General features: G+C 39.2%; 2 protein-coding genes across 4 annotated transcripts; one reads left to right on the top strand and one right to left on the bottom strand.

Annotated features, from left to right (window-relative positions):
- The first annotated feature begins 1242 nt into the window (after nucleotides 1-1242).
- LOC122657965 (T-complex protein 1 subunit eta) lies at nucleotides 1243-20325 on the top strand. 3 transcript variants are annotated; one of them, XM_043852781.1, is made up of 15 exons: nucleotides 1243-1402; nucleotides 1525-1785; nucleotides 3316-3441; nucleotides 3523-3726; nucleotides 7053-7222; nucleotides 7314-7449; nucleotides 8200-8320; nucleotides 8604-8719; nucleotides 8802-8900; nucleotides 8989-9078; nucleotides 13200-13287; nucleotides 13567-13655; nucleotides 13739-13813; nucleotides 14524-14633; nucleotides 20315-20325. In XM_043852781.1, exons 1-14 carry the CDS (start codon nucleotides 1388-1390, stop codon nucleotides 14623-14625), a joined length of 1692 nt encoding a protein of 563 aa, XP_043708716.1. In that variant the 5' UTR covers nucleotides 1243-1387; the 3' UTR covers nucleotides 14626-14633; nucleotides 20315-20325. The 3 variants fall into 3 exon arrangements, with proteins under 3 accessions (XP_043708716.1, XP_043708714.1, XP_043708715.1); XM_043852779.1 differs by lacking the exon at nucleotides 20315-20325 and having other exon boundaries at nucleotides 8200-8316; nucleotides 8600-8719; nucleotides 14524-14880; XM_043852780.1 differs by lacking the exon at nucleotides 20315-20325 and having other exon boundaries at nucleotides 14524-14880.
- LOC122658336 (protein DETOXIFICATION 33-like) lies at nucleotides 19856-24549 on the bottom strand. The gene is made up of 9 exons (XM_043853253.1): nucleotides 24289-24549; nucleotides 21676-22217; nucleotides 21453-21539; nucleotides 21283-21339; nucleotides 20949-21187; nucleotides 20715-20833; nucleotides 20144-20230; nucleotides 19996-20064; nucleotides 19856-19894 (listed from the first exon to the last, which is right to left on the bottom strand). Exons 1-9 carry the CDS (start codon nucleotides 24319-24321, stop codon nucleotides 19856-19858), a joined length of 1272 nt encoding a protein of 423 aa, XP_043709188.1. The 5' UTR covers nucleotides 24322-24549.
- Between the last annotated feature and the right edge of the window lie 469 nt (nucleotides 24550-25018).

The following is a 25018-nucleotide window of genomic DNA, read 5'->3' as shown; positions in this document are numbered from 1 at the left end:
AATAATACCCAAAATACTCACATTAAGCATTAAAAAGGTGGAATGGCTCCCTTTTACGGCAATACCTTTAATGTGTTGGTAAGTATTTAATGTGAATAAAGAATATCAAAAAGTGTAGCAAAATGGATGGTTTAGTACAACGGCAGTCAATTTTGGTCCCATGGAATGTGATGCGGCAACTTTTTATTTTTTTTGGTAAAAGAGATTTTATTCAGATGCAAGTGTTGAATACTTGATCGGAGAATAATCATTTTTTCGCAATTAGAGAGTAGAATTTGGCCAAACTGTCTTACATTGCATAGAGAGAGCCTTCCAGGCTAGAGAGTCAGCAACAACGTTAACTTCTCCAGGCATGAAAACAAAGTTATAAGATGGGAGATAAGAAAACAGATATTTTATGTCACCCACCATAGGTTAAAACGATGAAGGAGCTATTCTGGAAGGGTCGATAAGGAAAGAGATGGCCTCCAAGCTGTCCGATTCGATGATGAAAGCATCCACTACCAAGGCAATTCCTTCAAGCACACCATATTGAATAGCAAACATTTCTCCCATTGTGACATCATCAAAGATGCTTAAATATGAAAATAGCCATACTAGGAGGAATCGTTATCCTCTCCTGTTACAGCATGGTGTTGTATGCATCGTGCGGTATTACAGAGGTCATGTGGCACAACAGGCCCCACATGGTGCACATGGCCTCTGTAGCCATCGCACGATGCGTTATAACAACGTGTTGTAACAAGAGAGGATACAAATTGATACAAGGAATGCCATCCGATGTTTTGATAACCACACCCACGCCACGTCTTTGCCCTCCCGCATCTGTAGAAGCGTCGCAGTTTACCTTCAGAGTACCTTGAGGAGGCGGCTGCCAACTTCAACCATATGGGATACAAGGGCTCCATATTCGTTTAATTATAAGGAATATTTTTTGGATCAGACTGATTTCAATTCAAATCGGATCGGAATCGGCACTCACTGCTTCTGCGGATTACACAAATTAATTTTGTGGGTCAAGTCGTATTACACATTTTAAAACCCTGATCAAAAGTTAACACACATCAATCTGTCATCAACATCAATAGTGGGCCTGGTGGTCCTGGTGGGCCGGTGGGCTACCTATTCATCGCCTGAACCACTAATGAACCGTTTGAAGTTTCGCAACATTAGTTGATGCGTTTGAGTTTGGGCCGGCCAGGGGAAAAGCCTTTTGAGGTTTCGTTGGCGCCGTCTCCTTCGCCCCATCTCTAAACTCAAAAAAGAAACCGCTGCATCAACTTCCTTCACTCTAAAGCTCTATCTATCTAGGAAGTAGGAACTGCAACTTAAATCCCTAACCTATTCACAGACATTCCATAGTTTTCGAACTCAAGCTTCAGCTACAATGACGGCGATGCTGGTAAATCTCTTTCTCTCACATTTCCTGTTAAGAAAGGACAATTGCGACGTTTCTGATCTTTATTTTAAACCCTAGTCTTCGTTTCTGATTTTGTATTTCACTGTCTGCTTGTTTGAGAACAGCAACCCCAGATCATTCTGTTGAAGGAAGGTACTGATACGTCGCAAGGCAAGCCACAGCTAGTGAGCAACATCAATGCATGCACGGTGGTGGCCGATGCTGTGCGTACGACTCTAGGTCCGAGAGGGATGGACAAGCTTATACACGATGATAAGGGTAACACTACCATATCTAATGACGGAGCTACCATCATGAAGCTCCTCGACATCGTCCACCCGGCAGCGAAGATTCTCGTTGACATCGCTAAGTCTCAGGACTCTGAGGTATAATTATCTGAGAAACTCCTCTTTTTACATTTGTTAATGATTACTGACTAATACTCGGAATTGTGAGTAAAGATTTAAGCCTATGTCTGATCCATTATAGAGCTTTAGGCTAGATTGATCTTTTTTGTTTTGCAAATATTATCATGAAGGGAATACCTTTTTGTTTCATCTAGGTGTGTTCTGCTACGTTTCCACATCCATGTAATTCATTGATAGAAATCCTAATCTCTCGGGAAGCTTAATTCTGCTGGGTTCCACTTGAAGAAATGGTTAATGGGCCCATTGGTCCTACATATGTAGGCATAAGTTCCGGCATTGTGCTTATGCATCAAGAATTAAGAATACGGAGCCACTTTGTTGTACCTCTGGGGGGCCGGTGTGGAGTTTATTGTTAGATGCTTGTACTCTTAGAGATTCAGTTGGTGGGACTACATTTTGCGGTACTTAGTCTCTACAGTTGCTGGTCGCTTCGGAAAGAATGAGATCTTCAATTATTTGGAGACTCACAGTCTGCCAGACTAATGTACATACCAAAGATATTTACATATAGATTTCTAGTAATTTAATTGTGTTCAAAAGGATGTTACACCAAAGTTTGAGGTGTGACTGGTCAAGGATTGTCTGTCAGAACTTATCCTATGCATACCTTGTAGATTTATTCTACATGGTCTATAATTAATCAACCCTGTAAAGTATTTTATGCTTTGTCCTTTGCCAAATATGGTACAATTTTACCTAATTTATGGGGAGGGGGGGGGGGGCAGCATAATATATGGATGGAATTAGCTGTTCTCCATGACCCAGAAATCCACTGCATTTGGTTCAACATGGTCTACAGGACTTAAATGGTGTTCTAAAAACCTTTAATAATGCTTGTTGGAATTTAGTTTGATCACATGATATATTATTTATTTTTGTATCATATCAGTGTATGAAATGATTAAGTACCAATTTTAATTGGGTTTTAGCGGATGAAGTTACATTCTGAAATCCTTCAAAGCCCTTGTTACCTTCCATATGTTGTTAATGCCAGATGATTGAACATCTTACATGTTCTTTCACTGGTAAAAATTGTGAAAAACACTGTCAATGGTATATCTTTGTATCTTCAGTGTATCCAATAATTATGAGACGTTCATGAAGAAATTATTTATAGGCTTCTTCAAGTGAGTATATATGACTTGAATAGTGTATTGGATACCTTCATGGTCTAGGTTACATGATCGACCCTAAATAGTATCCATTAAATTTGAGAAATGCCTACTTGAAGGTGTGGATTTGTAGGAGCACATGTTAAATGATCTATGTATGCAATGTGCACATCGCTGCGGTGGATCATCGGCTCCATTTCTCTTTATGAGTTGATTTTCTTAAAAGTTCGTTCGTTCTGCCCTTGTGTGTGTGTGTGTGTGTGTGTGTGTTGTGTTGGGGGGGGGTGTTGGAGTTCTCACATTGACTACCATGTAGGTTTTTGGGGATCATATTTTTGAAACCTTCTGGAGTTTTCGACCCTTTTGTTGCGTGCAGGTTGGTGATGGAACCACCACTGTGGTACTTCTCACTGGGGAGTTTTTGAAAGAGGCCAAGCCTTTCGTTGAAGATGGAGTACACCCTCAGAATCTGATACGCAGTTATCGAACTGCATGCTCTCTTGTATGTTTTATGGAGTTTCCCCTTTCCTTTTGCTGTGCTGCTGGATTATCTCCATACTGAACCTTTTAAATTTTGTGTCAGGCAATTAACAAGATAAAAGAACTAGCAGTAAGTATTGAGGGAAAAAGCCTTGAAGAAAAGAAAAGCTTGTTGGCCAAATGTGCTGCTACGACACTCTCCTCAAAGCTTATTGGTGGAGAAAAGGAGTTCTTTGCTTCTATGGTTGTGAATGCTGTCCTTGCTATTGGCAATGATGATAGACTAAATATGATTGGGATAAAGAAGGTATGCAGTTTCCCATCCAGAGTATTTGTAATCCTTTTTTTTAATTTTTTTATAATAACTTATTAGTGCATCTCCGAAAACTGCCTTACAAAGTATTTTTATTCCTGATTTTCACCTAGTGAGGAATCATCCCTATTGGAGCGGGACCATTACCCACAGGCTTTGAATTTTGTCGTGCTTCACACATACGCTGATAAAATAATTTATCTTTGAATTATATTTATGGTTTATAATCAAATTGTTCTGGTACAACACAAATTAATCCTTTGGAATCTGTTTTTCTTATTCTATTTTATGGAAGGTAGTGGCCCAAGAAAATCATCAGCTACCTGGAATTGGCTAACTGAAAAGTTATTTCTTCCTTTTCTGGTTCAGTTGTTCAAACATATTTAGCAGTGGATTTGAACCTGTGGCTCATTCCGTTGACATTCTGTATTAAAATCAAGTGGTCATGGAATCAATCCCAGCCCTTGGGGTTAGGGTTGATGCAGTGCATATGACTGGATGATGTAGTAGCAATATCATGGCTGGACCAACATGACCCGATCTGGAAACCCAGACAGAGACGAACTGGTCCTAAAATGTGTTTTTGGTCCAAATGATGGTGGCAGGGTTTATGGGTGCCAGGCTGTTGGTTCGGTATGGATTTGGTCGGGCTGAACTGGTTTTGGTCTGTCTGGGCTAATCTGAAACCAAACTGTTAAGGAAGTTTTCGGTTTTTGGTTATTGGTTTGTAATCGGGCTACTATTGGGTATGATCCTGTCTGGTGTCGAATTTACATGTATGCATATGGAAATGGATGGGAAATTCCTTTTTTTTTTTTTTTGGAGGGGGGGGGGGAGGGGATTCTGTTTCTTATTTAGTTACTATCGGTCTGGTTTCGTGGTTTTATTGGGTTTGGTCGGTCTGGTTTCTACAGGTACATAAAAACAATCAAAAAATTAACCAATAAGGGTTTGGATCGGTCTTTGCTGAACCGGTCGGTCCAACAGGTTTGACCTGAACTTTGACACCCTCCATTTATGTATTTATTTGAGGTTATCTTGTCATCGTTTATTTTATCGTGTTTTGGGTTAGCTATGTAGGAGATTTTCTTAAGTTAGTGGTTTCATTGTTTGAGTTAATTTCCTAGGTGTGAGTAGTTTCTATTTCCAGTTTTGGGATAGTCTTTTCTTCCTATTTAAATACATGTAACCTCATTGTAGGGAATTAGAGATTGAATGAAGTTTATTTGGGTTTACCTTTGTTGTGTGAGTAGCTGTGTGTGGTTCAGTTCCTTTTCTCCTCTCTTCTCCTTCCTCGAATCAACTCTCCAGTCAGGTACAGCTTTTGGGTCATATCTCACTGTTATTCTTTCTTCTCTATCCTTCCTTGCTTCTCCTCTTGTTTCTTTTCCTTCTTCCTTCTATTTTGTTGTCCTGTTACCGTTACGCTGTCCTGGTGTGATTTTGGGTCAGCAAACAGAGATATTAATCTCTCACAGTTCTTCATCAACCTATTTCAAACTTTGGGGCTTGAATCAGCACTTATGGATGATCTATACACTATAAACTTAGCCCCAATCGTCATCCCTTTTGAGAGATTTCTCTCTTGAGAAAAAGCAAAACTTGCTACCACCGCTGGCTTCAGTTTCAGAAGCTTATAACTTGAATGCCACTTGATTTCTGGGATTAATTCTTGCTGGATTCAATGGGACTTGGTGTTGCGATATAATACCTAAAAATTCAGGCTAAATCGAGACGTATTGGGTTATATCTGTCCAACGAAGCTGTTCTGGTTCTACTGTTCCACAGACCATAGGTAAGGTCGAAGGTTGAAGAAGACCTAGTGTTGTTTTTTTATTTGTCACCATACTTCCTTCTTTCCCAAAATACCCCTCCCTTCATCCTCAATCCTATTTCTAACCTTTATTTGTGTTAATGCCTAATGTATTCCTTCTTTATTTAAGATGGATGTGCGGAAAAACTAGGAAGGATAAAATAAGGAATGATCGTATTAGAGCTGACTTGGGAGTTGCCCCGATCGATGATAAGCTTTGAGAGAGTAGTTTGAGGTGGTATGGTCATGTTATACAGAGGCCAAGGGACGCCCCAGTAAGAAGGAGTGATATGATCATGATCGGAGGAGCTAAAAGAGGTAAGGGCAGGCCTAAAATGACCATAGGAGAAGCTGTGAGGAGGACATGCATAGTCTAGGTCTTGTACCAAGCATGACTTCGGATAGAGCCTATTGGAGGGCAAGAATCCATGTAGCAGCTCCATTTAGCTAAGATTCTCCTGACTTGTTGGGCTGTGCATAGTTCCTCTTACTTCTGTTTTTCTTTTTCTTTGCATTTGCCACCTTTCAATTGTTAGTGTCCCTTTTTTTTTTGGATCCATGTAGCCGACCCCATTAAGTTGAGATAAGGTTTAGTTTGTTGTTGTTGTTGATCTTTATCTAGTTTGTCAGGGGTATTTTTAAAATTTTTTTATTCCACCTTTGGTCTGGTGAAGTTGGTTCAGGTTGGAGTTCGGCCTTTTTTATATTGTTTTATTAGTTTTAATTAATAAAATAAGTGTCCAAACATAGTATTAGGTTTTAGATGGTACTATTGTTTTTAATTGAATACCATTAAGGGTATTTAGGTGTTTGAGCTTCAAAATTATATTCTCTATCTTTCTTTCTTTCCCCCCTTTTTTACTTTTTCTATGTTTTCTCCCTTTTCATCACTTTTATCACTAATAATTATTTTGTTATGTGGAGATATTTTCCCCTTAAGTTTTAAAATCCTCATCTCTTTCTTCTTTGTGGTTGCTGACCTGAAAGGCCACTCACAAAATTTTAATCTTCTGTGGAAGTTACCCTTCTAGCTTTCCTTTTGTTTGCCATACATGGAAGGGAAGGGGGTTGGCAACGTTCTTGGTTGCCTTCACATGTGTGTAAAATATTAAATGATAAAATTTGATTTAGTTTGTTTTATGCAGTTGCTGTTTGTGTTCTTACATTTTGATATCTTCCTTTTGCTTGATACAACTTGTATTTGATTATTTGATATAATTTGATTGCTCATAGTGTTCATGTGTTTGATTGTTGAATTTTTAAAGGTTATTGACGCTTAAGGTGGTTGGATTTAGTTCTAATTTTTTACCTGAGTAAAGTTTTGGTTTTATTCGTGTTCTGCATTCTTTGTTCACCTGACTGGTGTATGCAATTCTTAGGCAGGACTATTTATGTGATGATCCTCTTTCCTCCTGTTCTTGTAGCTAATGAAATTATGTTTGGAGTTTGGTATGGATTTGAAGTTCTTTGAAGCTTAACCTCGTAGGAAGTATGTTCTGTGCTGTAGGTTCCAGGGGGTACTATGCGGGACTCCTTTCTTGTAAATGGTGTTGCTTTCAAGAAGACATTTTCTTATGCTGGCTTTGAGCAGCAGCCAAAGAAGTTCAAAAATCCAAAGATTCTGTTATTGAATGTTGAGTTGGAATTGAAGTCTGAGAAAGAAAATGCAGAGATCAGGTGGGGGTCTGAGAGTTTTTTGGTCTCTTTTTGGGGAAGGTAATAAAGTATTGTATTTAATCATGCTGATTGCTGCTTGCTTTGGTTGCAGGCTTTCAGATCCCTCGCAGTATCAATCGATTGTAGATGCTGAATGGAATATTATCTACGATAAATTGGATAAATCTATACAGAGTGGTGCTAAAATCATCCTCTCACGATTGGCAATTGGTGATCTGGCAACACAGGTGTTTCTCTTCTACTAATTTCCGACATTTATTTCATGCTCATTTTGAAATCGTGCAATGTTGAATATTTTTTTAATTGGATTTAGAATTTGCAAAAGGAAGCAATAAGAAATAGCATCTTCGATTTTGCATGATATCTTGATTATAGATTTTACTGTAATATTTTACATTGGCAGAAGGTTCTTTGCATGACCCAGGTAGGAAGGGGTTTCTTTGTGTCCCACCCTATTTTGTGCCACATGGATGGGTAATGTATGTGACGATTCACCTTTAGATATAGAGCACATGGTCTAGATTAGTCGCGTGTCAAATTTCAGAGCCTGATTCACTCATATACCTCCCATTTATTGGTCTTGGTAGTCCATACATTAGTTTGCACCCTCTTGATAGCCTTAGATTTTCAAATCTTTATTTTCCGATTGGTCAATTCCTTTTTGGGTGAAATTTGACTTGTGAGTGAGGGACTTTATGCTATGCCCATATAAATCTTGCCCCATTCGAGCTGCATATGGTAGACCTTTGGGCTGTACAGGACCCCCTACCTCAGGGAGCCGTCCAGGAAACTTTGTTTTAATTGTTTGTTGGCCATTTACACCGAGAGAAATTAAAGTAGTTTAAGTTTTCCAGTGTGAGTTATCTTTCATGCGTAGAAGAGTAGTCTAGGATCAGGTCATAACTATGCTAAAATGATTGTTATTGTGTAAAACCTGGATTATCAAATCAAAGGCCCATCATCTGCTTGTTTAACAGTATTTTGCAGATCGAGATATTTTCTGTGCTGGTCGTGTGACTGAGGAAGATCTGCAACGGGTTGCTGCGGCGACTGGGGGAACTGTACAGACGTCTGTCAACAACATTATTGATGAGGTTCATGCCTAATTCTCTCTTAGTTGTGCCATTATCATATCCACAATGGATTCATCTTTCTTGAGCGGTTGAGGGGGTAAAAAACTAAGCCGATACCAAGAAGGAGCCTAGGTGTCGCCTACATGACCAAGGCGAAAAAAAGAGTGGCCAGGACGCCTTGACAACTATGTTCTTGAGTTTTTAACATGGCATCTCGTCCTTGCCCTATTCAGAAGCCTTAAGAAGCAGTTCTACTTCCTCTTTTAACTTCATTTTAACTGAAATATGAATTGATGGTTTAAAGGTCTTGGGGTCATGTGAGCTCTTTGAGGAAAGACAAGTTGGAAATGAGAGATACAACATCTTTAGTGGGTGTCCATCGGGTCAAACAGCAACAATTGTTCTTCGAGGTGGAGCAGATCAGGTTTGTTATTGCTTAAAGAGCATAACAATTTGTTGTTTCTATAATTTATTTGTGGGTTATTAAGCCTTTTGCTTATTTTCAGTTTATTGATGAAGCTGAGCGAAGTCTACATGATGCCATTATGATAGTCCGAAGGGCTCTAAAGAACTCTACTGTTGTAGCTGGTGGTGGTGCTATAGATGTATGCTACTTATTCTAGAGAAAACTTCATTCCTAACTTTTTCTGAACTCTTGAGACTTGGCCATTTAGCCTATTCTTCTTGTGGCAGATGGAGATTAGTCGGTATTTGAGGCAGCATGCACGGACAATAGCTGGGAAATCACAGCTTTTCATCAACTCCTATGCAAAAGCACTTGAGGTAGGTATTTTGATGTTATAAGCTCTTTCTATATTCTCTGATGGGTAATAAATTTGGTCTGGAGATTTAGCCGAATTTATTATCTTTGGTTAATTCAGAAGGGTTTCAGTGGTGACAGTGTTATTGACTTATTGAGTAGCTAGTTGACAGACAGATCTTGACTTGTGAGAATAAAGTTAACAGCTACCGACATAAAGCTGTTTGTAATGCTTGGGACTGGGTTATATATTAGCTTGGTGCCCAAAATTGTTTATTTTTTATTTTTGAGAAAAGACATGATTGTCTTGGTTTACCAATAATCATGGTTTTAGGAATGTTTTTTCTATGTGGTTGCTTTTGCCATAGGCATCTTATGTTGCATTAAAAAAAGATTCTTGTTGAAAGAAAAAAGCCACCCAAAAGAATAGCCTCTCTCTCTCTCTCTTTCTCTCTCAATTATAATAAAGGATTCCATTGATGCAAGAGAGGGTTGGGGTAATGACTGTCCTGGAGAAAACTCAATGAACCTTTTCCCAACTAAATGGGATCGGCTACATAAAACCATGAATCCTGTTTCGCCATTCAACCTTGTTAATACATATTTATTGTTAAACCTAAGGAATTCATATCTGTACTACCATTTATTGTACAGTGGAGGGAACTAGATGTACTGATAAGGAGGGATAGTTTGCATATTCAAGGAATTCATATTTTTATTTATCTCTTCTAGTTGTGCTACTCATCCACTTTATGTTCTTTTGATGCAGTAGCATTATCATTGCTGGATTGACATTACTGATCTGGAAACCAGGCTGGGATGAACCAGAACCCAACCAAGATTTTGGTATAATAAGGGTTCATAGGGGATAACCGTGTAATATTTTATTTTAGTAGGCGACCTACAGTGAGGGTTTTGAACACAGGTTGCATCACTTATATGCATCTTATGTGCATATTTTATAAAATAAATCTTGTGGAGAATCAAATAGTCTCCAAAACTTGCTCTCTCTCTCTAAAAGTGATTGTGAGAGCCTATAAAAAAACTCAAACTCAAATAAGCCTTATTGAGAGGATACAATTTGATGAAAGAGATAGAATGGATGAGGAAGGATTTGTCCTGGAAATAACTTCATTAAATATCCTCTAGTGTTGTTAAATAGTGGAAACAATGGGTTTTAGTGAACTCATTGGCTAAGACTTTTATCGATAGAAGATCTTTGTTTGTTTGGAACTATGTCCCCTGTTGTTCCTTCTAGGTATTGTTTTCTTATAATAAAGGGGCCAGTTTTCTGCAGGACCCATGTAAGGAGGAATTCCTTTACGGGCCAATTATCTGCCACATGGCAGCCGCATAGTCCCAAAATTTGTGGACAGGTAGGTCCGAGGTCCCCTGCTCACATGTCAAATTTCTGCCCTAATAGAGTTTGCCAAGTGGCAAAATAGAGCTTTGGAAATTCAGACCATGGGACAGTGCACAACAGTGGCTGGAGTACCGTAAGTGTGCATGGACATAGATGGGGATGCATGCCAGCACGCGGGAGGGTGTTTGATTGAATTAGGCTTTTAAATTTGACACGTGGCTGATCGGCTGATCCAGACTATGTACTTTCTATCCAATGGTCAGAATTGCCACATCATCATTCCACTTGCCACAATAAGGTGGGTCGTTGAGGAAGTTCTTCATACATGGGCCGTGCAAAAACTTTGTGCCTATAATCTATGTTGCACAGAGGATGATAATGTGGTTGCATATTTGGCTTGGGAATATTTAAAGCTATCACAGTAGGCTGCCTTTCTGTAATAGTTAGTTTTGGCCTTCTCAAAAATAGATAGACCTAAAAAATTCTTAGGTTTGCTCTGCACTTGCCTGATTTTAAATGGTAAGGGATATTATTTTATTTCATTTCAATATATATATATATATATATGGTGGGTGGGGGGGATTGGAGCTCCTTAGCATTTCTGCTAATTACAACAACAACAACAAACTCGGCCTTATCCCAACTTAATGGGGTTGGCTACATGGATCCAAACAAAACAAAGTAGGGAAAATAGAGTTCTAACCTAAAAGGGGAAGAATACATGGAAAAGAGGAATGTGGAAAGAGATGAGAAATGAAGAAAAGAAAAAGACAAATGAAAGGTGTGACCTAAATAGAAAGATGAAAGATGAAAGATAGTAAGAGGAAAGAGGCACAACTTGGCAAGTCGGGAGATTCTCAGCTACATGTGGTCTGCGACATGGATCCTTGCCCTCCAATAGGCTTTGTCCGAGGTCATACTTGGTACCAGAACTAGACTATGTATGTCCTTCCTCACCACTTCTCCTTTGGTCATTTTAGGTTTGCTCTTAGCTCTTTTAGCTCCTTCAATTGGAATCTTAAACGACTCCCTCGGAGCTTGTCACTGATCAGGGCAACTCCCAAGTCCGCTCTTATATGTTCATTTCGTATTGTATCCTTCCTTACTTTTCCACACATCCTTCTTGACATCCTCGTCTCTACTACACAAAGCTTTTCAATATGATACTTCTTAATTGCTCAACATTCTGTCCCATACATCATGGCTGATCGAACAACAGTCCTATAGAACTTTCTTTTAAGCTTTAAAGGAATGCGTCGATCACATAGTACTCCGGACGCACCTCTCCACTTCATCCATTCCACTTCAATTCTCTTTGAAACATCATCCTCTATGTCACCATCTTTATTTATGATTGACCCCAAATATCGAAAATAGTCATTTTGCGGTATCTCTCTTTCCTCAATTCACATTATATCGGTATCCATTATGGTGTGACTAAAATTATGCATCATATACTCCGTCTTCGTTCTACTAATCTTAAAGCCTCTTGTTTCCAAGGTTGACCTCCAAAGCTCTAACTTAGAGAGTTAATCCCTTCTTTTGTCTCATCCACCAAAACGATATCATCGGCGAAGAGCATACACCATGGGACCTCGTCTTGAATGCTCTTGGTTATATCGTCCATGATAAGCGCAAAAAGGTGAGCACTTAAGGTTGAATCTTGATGTAATCCAATCGTAATTGGGAATTCCTTGTCCTGACCTCCCACAGATCTCACACTAGTCACCACGCCCTCATACATCTTTAATGGCATCCACATATTTACTTGACACCCCCTCTTAATTAGAACTTGTTGGATTAAATATCTAGGGACCCGCTCATATGTTTTTTCTAGGTCGATAAAGACCATATGGAGATCCTTCTTGCTATCTCTATATCTTTCCATAAACCTCCTCAATAAGTAGATAGCTTCTGTAGTGGATCTACCTGGCATAAAGCCAAATTGGTTCATCGAGATATGAGTCTCTCTTCTCAAACGTGCTTCGATAACCTTCTCCCACAGTTTCATAGTGTGACTCATTAGCTTTATGCTTCTATAGTTATTATAGTTTTGGATATCACCTTTATTTTTTGTAGATTGGGATTACAATGCTTCTCCTCCACTCATTTGGCATCTTCCTTGAGTTCATAATTCTGTTAAATAGACTGGTTAACCAATAGACCCTACAACCTTCTAGGGTTTTCATACTTCAATTGGAATCTCATCTGGACATAATTGGCATTTCTGCTAATTATGCTGTATAAATCATTACTGTACACTGGAATGCATAAGAGGTTTTCTGGTACACTAATCCAACAAAAATTGGATTACTATTCACATTGTGTTGTTTTGGGAAAAGTTCTCGAGAGTAATACAGGTTCAAAGGTCTGATAGAGTGATCTTGCTAAGTTAAGTTTTGACCTACTGTAACTACAAACTGGAATGCCATTGGGTGGTGGCGCCATCTCACTCTTGTTTCTATTCTGTATGTGAGCACCATAGAGCTGTGGACTATAAATCATTCTCTTTGGTTAGTGTTCTATTAAATTATGGATACAACCTAGGATGTCATGGGCTATTTCCTTGACTGCTGTCTGTAATTGTATAATTTATATGCTTCTTGTTGCATTACCGTTGTATCTTTTTTCTTTCCAAGAGAGAATTCAAGTTTATAGTTTGCTTAAAAAAGACTGGTTTGTCCAGCTCTTGGCTTCTATGTATTCATTGAGCTGTTCATGAATATGGTTACAACTTACAAGCGTATATGGTGGTGTCAATTTTATGCACTTATTCTACAGGTCATTCCCCGGCAACTCTGTGATAATGCTGGATTTGATGCGACTGATGTATTGAACAAACTCAGACAGAAGCATGCACTTCCTTCTGGTTAGCTTTCGACTTTTTGGATTGAGTCTGTTTCTCTGTATACTGCACTTTTAACTTTGCCCAGATTGACTGGATCCGATGATTGTGACCACCAAATCCATAATATTCTTTCATCCCTAGGCCAAGAACTTCTTCTCAGCTTTCCCTGCCTCATTCAATTAGTTGGATGGTTATGAACATCAGTTTAGTTATGGATGGTTATGAACATCAGTTTAGTTAGGGATGGTTATATTTAGAAACGAAGTTTCTTCTGAATGATGCTTATGAGGATAATCACAGGCGAGGGTGCACTTTATGGAGTAGACATCAACACTGGTGGAATTGCAGATTTATTTGCCAACTTTGTATGGGAGCCAGCAGTTGTGAAGGTATTTCGTGGTTACTTGCATCCCCTCGGGCAGGTGTTGTGCCATTTTCAATCATGACTTGTTTATGATAATCATCTTTGCAGATAAATGCCATAAATGCTGCGACCGAGGCTGCTTCCCTTATTCTAAGCGTGGATGAGATGGTGAAAAATCCCCAGGTAATGTGAAATTAATATATTCTTAATTTTGAAGGCTGAAAACTTATATTTGGTTTCAGGGGACAAAAAAGAAGAAGAAAAAAGCAGGGGAGGGGGGAGGGGGGAGGGGGGAGGTGGACGGGAAAGAGGAAGGTTCCCACTGAGCTTCAGTTGGATAGCATTTCAACTGACACAGCTTTTGGGCCATGTGACGGTGTCTAATGGGGCTGAAATTTGGTGGACAATATTGTTTGTATCATCATCTAACTATGGATGGGTCTGTTTTTAGATGAATCAGATTCCTGGAAACAGCCTCTCTGAAAACAGGGGTAAGGCTGCGTACATTTGACCCTCCCCAGACCCTGCTAAACGTGGGAGCCTTGTGCACTGGGTACGGCCTTTAGATTCTTCACCATCTCAATGCTTTAAAAAAGTTTCTTTCTTTAGTACTAAGTGCAGTACAGAAACCATTTAAAAAACAAGGTGAAAGGCCTTGTACATTGTGGCCATATGCTTGAGATATTCTCTCAATTTGTGGCCCATCCACGCCATTCCTCACTTATCCAACTGTTATATAAACAAATAAATAACCTATGTGGCAAAATGAGCTTCAGTTAGCCACATTATTCCCAAATAAGTTTATGCAACCAAGATATCATAAAAAGAACTATGGTTGCTGTGGATAAAATGTGCTCTGATTTACTGTTTATGAACTTTGTTTAAAAATGCAGTCAGAGAGTGCACAAGGTGATGCTGCTGCAAGTGCAATGGGTGGCCGAGGACGTGGTGGAGCTGCTTTCCGTGGCCGTGGAAGGGGCATGAGGAGGCGATAGATTTCCTTGTGTTCAAACCTATCTCTTTCAGGGAGGTTTTCAGTTCAGTCTGGTCCGTATTTTAGGTTTTTTCCCATTTGATTATAATCCTACTTGTAGGCTGTAGATGTGTTCAATTATGTGCCTTGGGTTAAGAACACATTGATGGTCCGAAGCATATTCCATCGTCAATTGGTGAATATTCTTAAGGCACAGCGGCTGCAAAAGTTTGGTATGTAATCAAAATTTTGATGTAGTAAGATGCTACTGTTAAAGCAGTAAGGTACTGTTTGATAGCAGGTGATTTTAGCTGGTAAGGTATGGTTACTAACAGTCAGCTGTATAATTTGAGTTTTTCTTTGAAATTTGACAGACGATTGATCCACATGGTCTTCTGTGTTGCAACATCAGCTTTTTGCTGATTAATTAGTAAATGGGTGTACTTCTATGGGAATGCTCCTAGTGGAAGCATCACTCATGAGAGAGTTTCACTAGAAGTAAAAATTACGGAGGTGGTAAAATTCATACTGGTGGATCTAACAGTAGAGAAGAATCGAGAAATTTCATGTTAAAACAATCTGTGGCATGTTCTATGGCCCAAGTGTTATAATGGTCCAATTTCAACTTTGAGCCAGAGGCTTAATTATTTTATAGTTCGTTTCTGTTCTTTGGGAACATACTCATATGGTATCCTTTACCAAAGTTAGATTGCATACATCCTTTTATTGTGATCAAATAGAACTCGACCAGGAGATTCGAGGCTTGGAACCACATTGGAATTGCTCCAGACACCCCAATACGCATCAATTGCTTCTTCTCTAAACAATAGACAAAAAGAAGGCTGTGATTCAACTCTGGGTCTTCTTGGCGGCGGCGAGAATAATACGTGTCATCTACCTTGTACAGGAGCATTTGATTGCTCAGCACACCCACAAGATCAAAATCATAATTTTTATTAGAACATGTACCAACCACATTAATATGATAATATCGGTACAACTCATTGCCCTTGGACCTGTTAATCTCTATGAACCATATACGAATGACAAATGATCCATCACTGAGAAGATGATGATGATACAAGGTTAGATCACCCTTGATAGAAGCTAGGTCCAATTCATAATAATCGGACAACTCTATAGATAAAGGGAATTCTATAGTCCAAAACTTATCATCATGGAGATCAAACACAAGGATGATTGGCTGCATGGAGATCCACTTATCTGCATTCGGGTATTCCCAAAGAATTATGCGGTGTGGTTGATTCCTTGATCTTTTAAGTTGCAATTCAACGAATGATGGGTGTTCTATCACTCTGGACCATCTTTTACACACGCTCTTGAATTGCACAATAGACTCTATGGGGAGCCTTGACAATATGTCTGATATAATCACAGAAGGTAGATGATGATGCTTAACTTCTTCTTTCATTTGGATCCTTAAAAGAAATAAACGAAATCGACATGAATGCAACATATATATATTACTATGAATGAACCACCACCAAAGAAATCATGATTCTACAAAAACCAAGATGGATAAAAGAAAACTCTTATTCAAGACTAATTTTGATAGCCAACAACTGGAGCACAAGAGATTTTGGTGAAGAATGGGTCACAACAATAGGAAAATGAAGATCTAAAACTCTTATTAATATTTTACATTGTTGTCAATCTAATCTGAAAATAGAGAGTAGCGGGGAGGGCAAGAGAAGGATATAACTGTGTAGCTAGTAATATCTTTCTTTGACTTGCCACGATCAATAACAAAAGGAGATACAAGGCTTGGAACAAAACTTTTTGCTTCGAAAAACATTGGAATTGCTCCAGACACCCCAACAGGCATGAATTTCTTCTTCGTTAAAGAATACAGAAAAAGATGGCTACAATGCATTGTTCCATCTGGTGAGTCATCATTTCTGGCGAAGTAAGAACCACAGTCATTTATCTTGTACAAGAGCATGTGATTGCTCAACATACCCACAAGATCAAAACTGCAGTTTTCATTTGACCATGTCCTAACTACATTAAAACTATATTTTTGGTATAGCTTATTGCCCTTCAACTTGTCAATCTCTATGAACCATATACGAATGACAAATGGTTCATCATCATCACGATAACACAAGGCCAAGTAACCCTTTATAACAGTTAACCTCAAATTAGAATAACTTGGCAACTCTATAGATGGAGGGAACTCTATAGTACAAAACTTCTCATCATGGAGATCAAAAACAAGGATGATTGCCTGCGACGATGAACCGCGGGGGGGGGGGGGGGGAGCTTCTTACTCGCAATGCAACAGAGTACCCCATTCATGAATACCAAATTCTCTTCTAATACATAATTGGTTACGATCTAACTGATACGGGATCGCTATATTTCTCCATGAACTTTCACCTAATGTAATAATTTCACACTTCAGCACAAAATGCCTATCATTAGTACACTCAGAGGAATAGAGTCGAATCACCTTGTGCTTGCCTGTGGAATCCACGCCAAAACCAATTTGACCTATATTCAAACCACGCTCACCTCCTACTGGCAACATCACACACTCTGCTGTAATTGGATTGCATATGAACATGCCATGCACATCATAAATGCCGAAGCGAGAAACCAGGCAGAGCAAACCATTGCAAGACCCAACAATTACAAAATTCCATTTTTTTTTCTTGCTTCCCATACTTCCAAATATAGTTCAAAACAATTTCCCTTGCTTTCCACATATATTTTCGTTCTTTTTATCTCTGTCTAATAAAAGTATCTTACCTGCTTGCGAGCATTGGCAAAGAATTAGGCGGTGTGGTCGATTAGTTGATCTTTTAAGATGCAATTCAAAGAACGATTGGTGTTCTATCAAACTGAACCAGCTTTTACACACGCTTTTGAATCGCACAATAGACTCAATGAGGAGCCTTGACAATATGTCTGAAATAATCTCAGAAGGTAGATGCTTCACTTCTTCCATTTGGGTCCAAATAAACGAAATCAACATGAACATTTGCACAAACAGTAATAACAAAATCAAAGTTAAGAGGAAGAAAAGCAGATAACATCAATGCATATTACAATTATTTTCTAAAATGCAAAGAGAATATTTATAGATGAAGAAACAGATGATGTAAGAGACCTGGTTGTGAGTGATTAGAAAAACCCCAAAAAAACAGAGACTAACGGAGTGAAGCTGAACAAACCCTAGAGATAGAACCAGAGAGAAAGCAGAGATTAAAATCAAATACTAGAGAGGAGAGATACACATCTTCGGGTGTTACCTACTTACCTTAGTTGTAAATCGTACTGATCAGAGAGAGATTCAGAGCATAGCTTGACAGAGTTGATTGGATTGTTGGAAGGTCTAACGAGAGATAGCTAGAAAGTTGAGACGATTGGAAAATTCGAGCAGTTTATTTTCCTTCGATTTGTAGGGGATGAGATCATGAGCCGATGAGTATGACGAGTCCTTCTCCGTCTCCACTTCTCCCATCGCCTTCGGCAGCAGCAGATTCGGCTGTGCGCCGCTCTGCCTCTTCCAGTCTTCCTCAGTTCCTTTATACGACCAGAAATTTCTGTTCCGACGGTTTTAGTTCGACTATCAGTTCCGAAATCGTTGGGAGAGAGAGAGAGAGAGAGAGACGTGTACACCAAGAGAAAAAAATTACATGATTACACAACCTACCCATCCTACGCCGCTACGCGCCCTCTCTCTCTCATGGTTCGTGATCTCGGTATTGGCTGGATCAGATCGGATCGGGATCGCATCAGTTGATACGGATTGGGATCGCCCAAACTCCGGCAAATATGATACTTTTGTCCCTGTTTTCTCATAAAAAAATTATTTTTTTTACATTCTTACCCCTGTCCGTACAGCTAGATTGGATCGGTATCGGGATCGGTCTCGGCCGATACCAATCCGATCTGGCCAAAATCGGCCGATCCGATCCAATACCTCAAACCATGCTCTCTCTCTCTCTCTGGTTTTTTTTTTCCAGGTAAAATTATCTTTTCTGCTTATCCTGAAAACGCAAATTTTTTTTTTCAATTTGTAGATTTATTTGATTCTCAATTTTGCTAAGTAGTTTATTGCTTTAGTTCGAGGGCGGGCTTTGGTGCAATGATAGAGGTTGCTTCAGTGTGGCCAAGTGGTCACGTGTTCGAGTTTAGAAATAGACTTTTTGAAAAAACTAGGGTAAAACTACGTTAAATATGACCTTCCCCAGACCCCACATTGACGGGAGGCTCATGCATTGGGTGAGTCCTTTTTGTTTCTTTATTGCTTTAGTTCATCTTTGGGTTGGATTCTATTCAATATTGTTTTCGGAGCTGAGAGAAAATTTTTATTTCTTGAGAAAAACTATTGAAATTTTAAATGATTTTAAAATATTAAGATTCAATTTATATTCTGTGAGTTAAACAGTATTTCCTTCGGATTTTCTGATATAATTACATTTCGGGGTGTACAAATTGGGGCATTTAAAAACCTTGAGGAAAGTATTCAATACGACTCAACTCTACAACCTTCAATTTTGGTGATATAAGAAGGTGTATTGTGATGCTAATAATCCCTACTTCAACTTCTACAAGGATATTTCGGAGACGTACAAACTGCCATATAAACAGATAAGTCTTATAGACTTGCCTGTTACATTATATTTCTAACAGAAACTTGAACTGGCATATGAGAGTGTTCTATATATTGATGGGCATTGTTTTTATAGTTGAGCACATCTAGAAGGTAAAGGCCTCGATGTTATAATGCTCTAATTTCAGCTTTGAACCAGATGCTCCTTTGGTCTGTGACATTGGATAGGATAAAAAAGGAAAAAGAGACCACATTAAGACCACACATTGGAGAAATTCATATTCTATAAACTTTGAACAACACTTCAGCAAAGTAAACAAGAAGATCTTTGTCAACATTTCCACCCTTTTTAGTTCTTGTTCTTGATCTTTTTTGTGTTGCTTGTGTTGCTTTTCTCCTCACTATTATATATTCTGATAGTATACATGTTAATAGAAAGAAAAAAAACATAATATTACAGTGACATCCATGATCATCATCTTCATTTGAGGAATCACTCAAATTTTCCGTAGCGAAAACCACAGCAATCTCAAAATGCCAGAAAACCTCTAGTACTTAATTGAACATCAGTTGTAGGTAGAGCAGCTGGATGCAGTAATTTAAGTTACCATATGATCCTCAAATCTTCGACGAAGAAAATAATTATGGTACTGTCCATCAAAATTACTGATTACACCAAAATTGTTCTATCATTTGATGACTTGAAATCCTGCCACAAGAAACAGAGCAACTAATTAGGTTCATGAAAGGGGGAAATTTCTCATCATGATCAGTGAAACAAGTTGTGTAAGGATCAATTTGATTACAAACCTTAATACTTTCAACTGGGTTTTTTACTGATCCACCCCATTCCATTATCCTAGATTCTGCAGCCTGAGCCTGTAACAGATAGGCAGAAAGACATTAAACCCCAAACCCTGTGTGTGTGTGTGTGTGTGTGAGAGAGAGAGAGAGAGACCTCTTTACTCCAGTTTGTTCCAAAAGTGATGCTTGTTAGGATAACAGTTTGCAAGGCAACACCAGCTATCATCCCAGCCCATATTCCCTGTCATTTAAAAGATGATCCATTCACACTGTTAGGACCTTCAACAGATGATGATCTATCCCACACTGTACATGCGGGGCAAAGTGTTGGGGTTGGGTATGTCTTGTATATTGCGACTCCACATAATTATTATTGGGATTGTCGTTGTAATTGGGTTGGGTTTTTTAGGTCTATTACATGGACAGAGGTAGAATTGCAATTGTGTGTGGATTAAAGTTTTGAGTTCCTCATATATTGTCTCTGTGGGGGAAAACTCTAGATACAAGCAAAGGGAAATTTATTTTGTGAGGTGGAGAGTGTTGTAGAGAGTTTTTCAGGTTTACTTGAAAATCTCTGGCTCTCTCGGGTGGATGTAGTCATTAATTCCCAGTAGTTTGAACATCTCAACCTCCTCACAGAATTGATTAGATAGCTAGAACCCAAGTCTAAATTGCAAAATGATGGAAATGAATGCAATTGGCTTATGATTCATGAAGAGTGTTACCTCTACTCCCAAGTCCAATTTAGATCCAAGCAAGAACCCAAGAGGAAGACCCACAACATAGTAACATCCAATGTTTACATAAGCAATCAACCATTGCCATCCTGCTCCTACAGCAACACCTGAAACCAAGACATTATTCCAAAAAATTTAAAGAAATCAGAGATCAAATCACAAAAGTAAATCATAGAAGTTGTTGAGAATCGAAAGTAAATATTGTTGCTTTAGTTTACAGACCTGTTAGAACAGGTTGAACACTGTTGAGCAACAAGGTAAAGGCGAAGAGGACGGCAAGGTGAGACACAACTTCGACAACCTCAGGACTACTTGTGAAGGGAAGAGCATATACATTCCTGAGAAACAAGATGGTGGTGAGGAACACTACACCTATCAATGCTGAAGTTAGAACCACCACAATTATTGAGAATTTCGCCGCTCTTGGCCTTCCTGCTCCAAGTTCATTTGAGATCCTCACACTGTAACAATAAGGAGATTATAAGAACAAACTTAAGAACCCCCTTCCCCCCTCTTGAAATTTCTTCTGATCTATGGCAGGGGAAAATTTTGTTACCTAATTGCTGCATTGAAACCTAGGAAGATCATGAGCTCCCATCCATTAAGGTTGATACTGCATTTCATGGATAAATAAACAGAGGAGAATGTCAAGAAAGCTATACTTAAGGTGGCTACACACAAAGAACAAAGATAAAGAGTAAGAAAAGCATTTCAAAAAAACTTTACCAAATGGAAATGGCAGCCACTGCAGTCTGTGCATCCTTCAAGCTGCCGGCTAACACCACAAGCAACATGTAATACCAGAATTCAAGGCTGTTTTGATCAAAGATGAAATGAATCAATTGTTTGTAAACAACGGAGAAACAGGGGAATTTGCAGTACACAAGACTGAGTCAACTCATTGAGTGACTCACTGACTCACTGAGTTAGGGTGATCTTAGTCTCTTACCACAACATAATGGCAGATGCAATAGATAGACGAGCAAAGGCTCCCAAGTCACTGAAGGCTGCCCAACTGAACCCGGTCCAAGCTCCAGGACAATAGCCCATGACAATGTAAACAAATTGGCCCAAGTCTACTATCCACCAAGACAGATTGAGTGCAATTGCTGCACCAACCACCCCAAGTTGGAATTGCACAATTAAGAGCCAACACAGGAAGATATGGAATACTAGTGCAAGCCCAGACACCCATGCCATGGCCATGACCTTGCTTTGTGCCTGCAAAAACTTCTGCATTGGGAAGTTTAGCGCGTACGCGAACAATTGAGGGATCATGTAAAGCGAGAATGTTCCGGCTAGCACCGCAATCTCTTCGTCTTGGCCGAAGAATCTTAAGATTGGAGTAGCAAAGAAGTAGATGGGCATCAGGACGAAAGACATCAAGGTGAGGATAACCCATGAACGTTGCATGTATATACCCAACATGTGTATCTGTTTTGCTCCATATGCTTGCCCACATAGTGTTTCAAGTGCACTTCCCATTCCCCACTGCAAAAATTGAGATAAAAAGGAAGAGAGAATGAGACTAGTGTTGAAGTATTCAATCCAAAAACTGATGTTGTTTGGTGGAGAGACCCAACTGGTATCTCAAGACATCTAAATCCCTAAATTTTTTAATGTGGGATTCTTTCTAACAACTAGAACAAACCCAAGAAGCTAACACAACCCATGAATTGTGGGCCAGTGCAAGATCCCAGAGTGAGAAGACTGGGCTGGGCCAAGGGTTGAAAATATATAAAAACCTCCAACAAATTTGTGTTTCGGTTTTTTGGGTCTTGTGGGTCTGTGGCAACAATAAGGTTGTTCCATTACGACCTAGTGATAACGGATTTGAATCAGGAAAAATCCTTTCTGTAAAGCGGCTGTAAGACTACATACATTATGACTCTCCCTAAACACCACAGTGATGGCAGTCTCTGGGTATACCTTTTTATTTAAGTCTTGTAACAGTATCCTGACCAAACATAGGTCCTGCAAATTAATCTTGTTTTTTTATTTTATTTTATTTTGAGTTAAGAAGGACACGCTTTTGTCATGGCAATTTTTATTCTTAAAAAGAGATAAAGTAAAGGAAAATAGAAGAAGCCTCCACCATGACACTTTAGGCAAGTTACAAATCATATAAAATCAAGCCAAGTAGCTCTATAATAACATACTAAAAGTGTTCACTAAAAATAAATAAATAATTTATGACATGTTGACTAATCAAAACGAGAAAAAAAAAGGAATATTATGTAGTGTTGACTAAACAAAAAAAATAGTGTGATCTTCTAGGTGATTCACCTCAAATAAAAGCTTATTTATTTATTTATTGCTAACAAAGGGTACAAATCTTCTTCGTCTCACATGATATAAATATCATTTATAATTTCTATTCAACTCCTCTATTTCTTTTTTATTTCTTCTGTCTATCATGAGATATCATTTATAATTCCTATTCAATTTCTCTAACAATTTTTTTCCCCTTCTTCTAGAATGATCTCGATTTTCTTCCTCGCAGCCTATGTGAAGATAGAAGGAGAGTCAGTTTCCTGCCTCCAGCCCTTATTTCAATTGATACTGATACCGAGTGATTGAAGGAATAAGTGAATATTATTTTCGGCCACGTCCATCCATTTTAGTACCTTAATTTATTCAATAAATAAATGTTGAGATACATGCTGTGTTTGGTATGCATTCTTGGAACACATTCCAAATTGGTTTTGCATTCTCGGATGATAGAAAACAACTATATTTATCATTCAAGAATGCGAAATCGACCTGGAATGCATTCCAAGAATGCATATCAAACACAAATATAATTTGCAGCCATTGCAGACTAGATTGTTGGGATATATCTACACATAAGACAAAAAAAATAATCTCCCATTGGATATAAATAGGTAATATAAGGATTTAATTATATGGACTTGAACACCCTTTCCTGGAATTACTTGTAAAGATGAGTTTTACCAGTGAAATCCCTAACAAATGGTCATGAAAATTTCCGTTTGATCTCAAGATCGGGATCTCAAGGCTCCACCTAAACAACACAAAACCAATTGAAGCGTCGAAACCCTAAGGGGCAACACAAGTGGTAAGGGACGAGGCCTAAGGAAACTGAAGGTCCTGAGTTCGACTCTGCCTCCCCCCCTTGGGGCCACCCACCTGAGAAGAAACTCCCTAGTGAACATGGGGGCCCCAGTATCTCCAGTTCGAGTGTTGCGGGTCGTACACGAGCCATGGGGGATTTAGTTGGCCAAAAGCCGGATAACTCCTGTTCCCAAAAAAAAAAAAAAAAAAAAAATATTTGCAGCGTTGGGCTCCTCTCCTTTAGGCATCCGCCCAATGAGTGTCCAATGAGGCATCCAACAGTTGGACTGCCTGGCACACATCCCAATGCATGACCATCGGTTGCCTCATTGGGCTGGCGTGCTCATTGGAGAGGAGCCGGATCCACCAGTCCAAGTTACCTAGTCTCACCATTGCATTGGTGGCAAGTTCTTCATTCATGCATGGCCCAAGAAGACCAAATAACCAATCTATATGGAATGCAAACAGAAATTAATAGAGTACATACCATGATGCCAAAGGCAAGGCCGGCGATGACCATGTTCTCGGTGGAGACGGCATCAAGCTCGAGCGTAGTGAGGTGGCCGGCGAAGACTTGAGTGGCGGCTCCGAGAGAGTATTGAGCGATGGTGGTGAAGATAGCAGGAGCGGCCAGGTACCACAACTTCTTGTTCTCCTTCAATGACTCCTTCAAGAATTGACTGCAACTCCTTATCTCCTCTATATCCTCTTCCTTATAATTATGAAGCAACGGATCCTGCAAATCTCCCCCCGCCATTTCTTCTCTTCCTCTTACTTGAAATCTCAAAGGAATAGTGGGAGACTTGGAATCCCAAAGGAACAAATTTCTCTTGTGTTGTTATTCGCTGGTGAAATCCAAAATGCGTTCCTCTATCTTATTTATATACTCTTGGCCACCCTTACACATCAGCACTCGAACGTCATCCTTGTAGTTCTCTCCCTCTCTCTCTCTCTCTCTTCCTTCCTTCCTGCTTCGTGCCTTCTATGACTGTTTTAATGGTTTCTTTTCTATTTATGTAAATAAGACTAACCAGATGGATATTGCATATTCTCATTATTCAAATTCAAATTCACATTAACATAAATGGGGAAATGTTCCGGATCCTCTACTTCCGCTTGCCCGGTTCTGCCGTACACCTCACACACAGCAAGGCAAAAAATACCGCTTTACCCCCGCTCAAGCAAGGCACTTGGGCAAGGGTAAAGCGGTATTTTTG

Source organism: Telopea speciosissima, chromosome 4 (genome assembly GCF_018873765.1).
Source record: "Telopea speciosissima isolate NSW1024214 ecotype Mountain lineage chromosome 4, Tspe_v1, whole genome shotgun sequence".
NCBI classification, from domain to species: Eukaryota; Viridiplantae; Streptophyta; class Magnoliopsida; order Proteales; family Proteaceae; genus Telopea; species Telopea speciosissima.
Note: the sequence above shows the minus strand (reverse complement) of the source record. Positions and strands in the feature narration are given on the sequence as shown.

What these genes read in the sequence shown, in the direction of transcription:
- LOC122657965 (XM_043852781.1), top strand. An exon ending in CTAAGTCTCAGGACTCTGAG is followed by an intron (nt 1,786 to 3,315) that starts GTATAATTATCT and finishes TGTTGCGTGCAG; the next exon opens with GTTGGTGATGGAACCACCAC. An exon ending in CCTATGCAAAAGCACTTGAG is followed by an intron (nt 9,079 to 13,199) that starts GTAGGTATTTTG and finishes CTTATTCTACAG; the next exon opens with GTCATTCCCCGGCAACTCTG.
- LOC122658336 (XM_043853253.1), bottom strand. Translation starts at nt 24,321, where the DNA reads ATGGTCATCGCCGGCCTTGCCTTTGGCATCATG. An exon ending in GTGGCTGCCATTTCCATTTG is followed by an intron (nt 21,340 to 21,452) that starts GTAAAGTTTTTT and finishes CATGAAATGCAG; the next exon opens with TATCAACCTTAATGGATGGG. An exon ending in GGTTTCAATGCAGCAATTAG is followed by an intron (nt 21,188 to 21,282) that starts GTAACAAAATTT and finishes TTATTGTTACAG; the next exon opens with TGTGAGGATCTCAAATGAAC.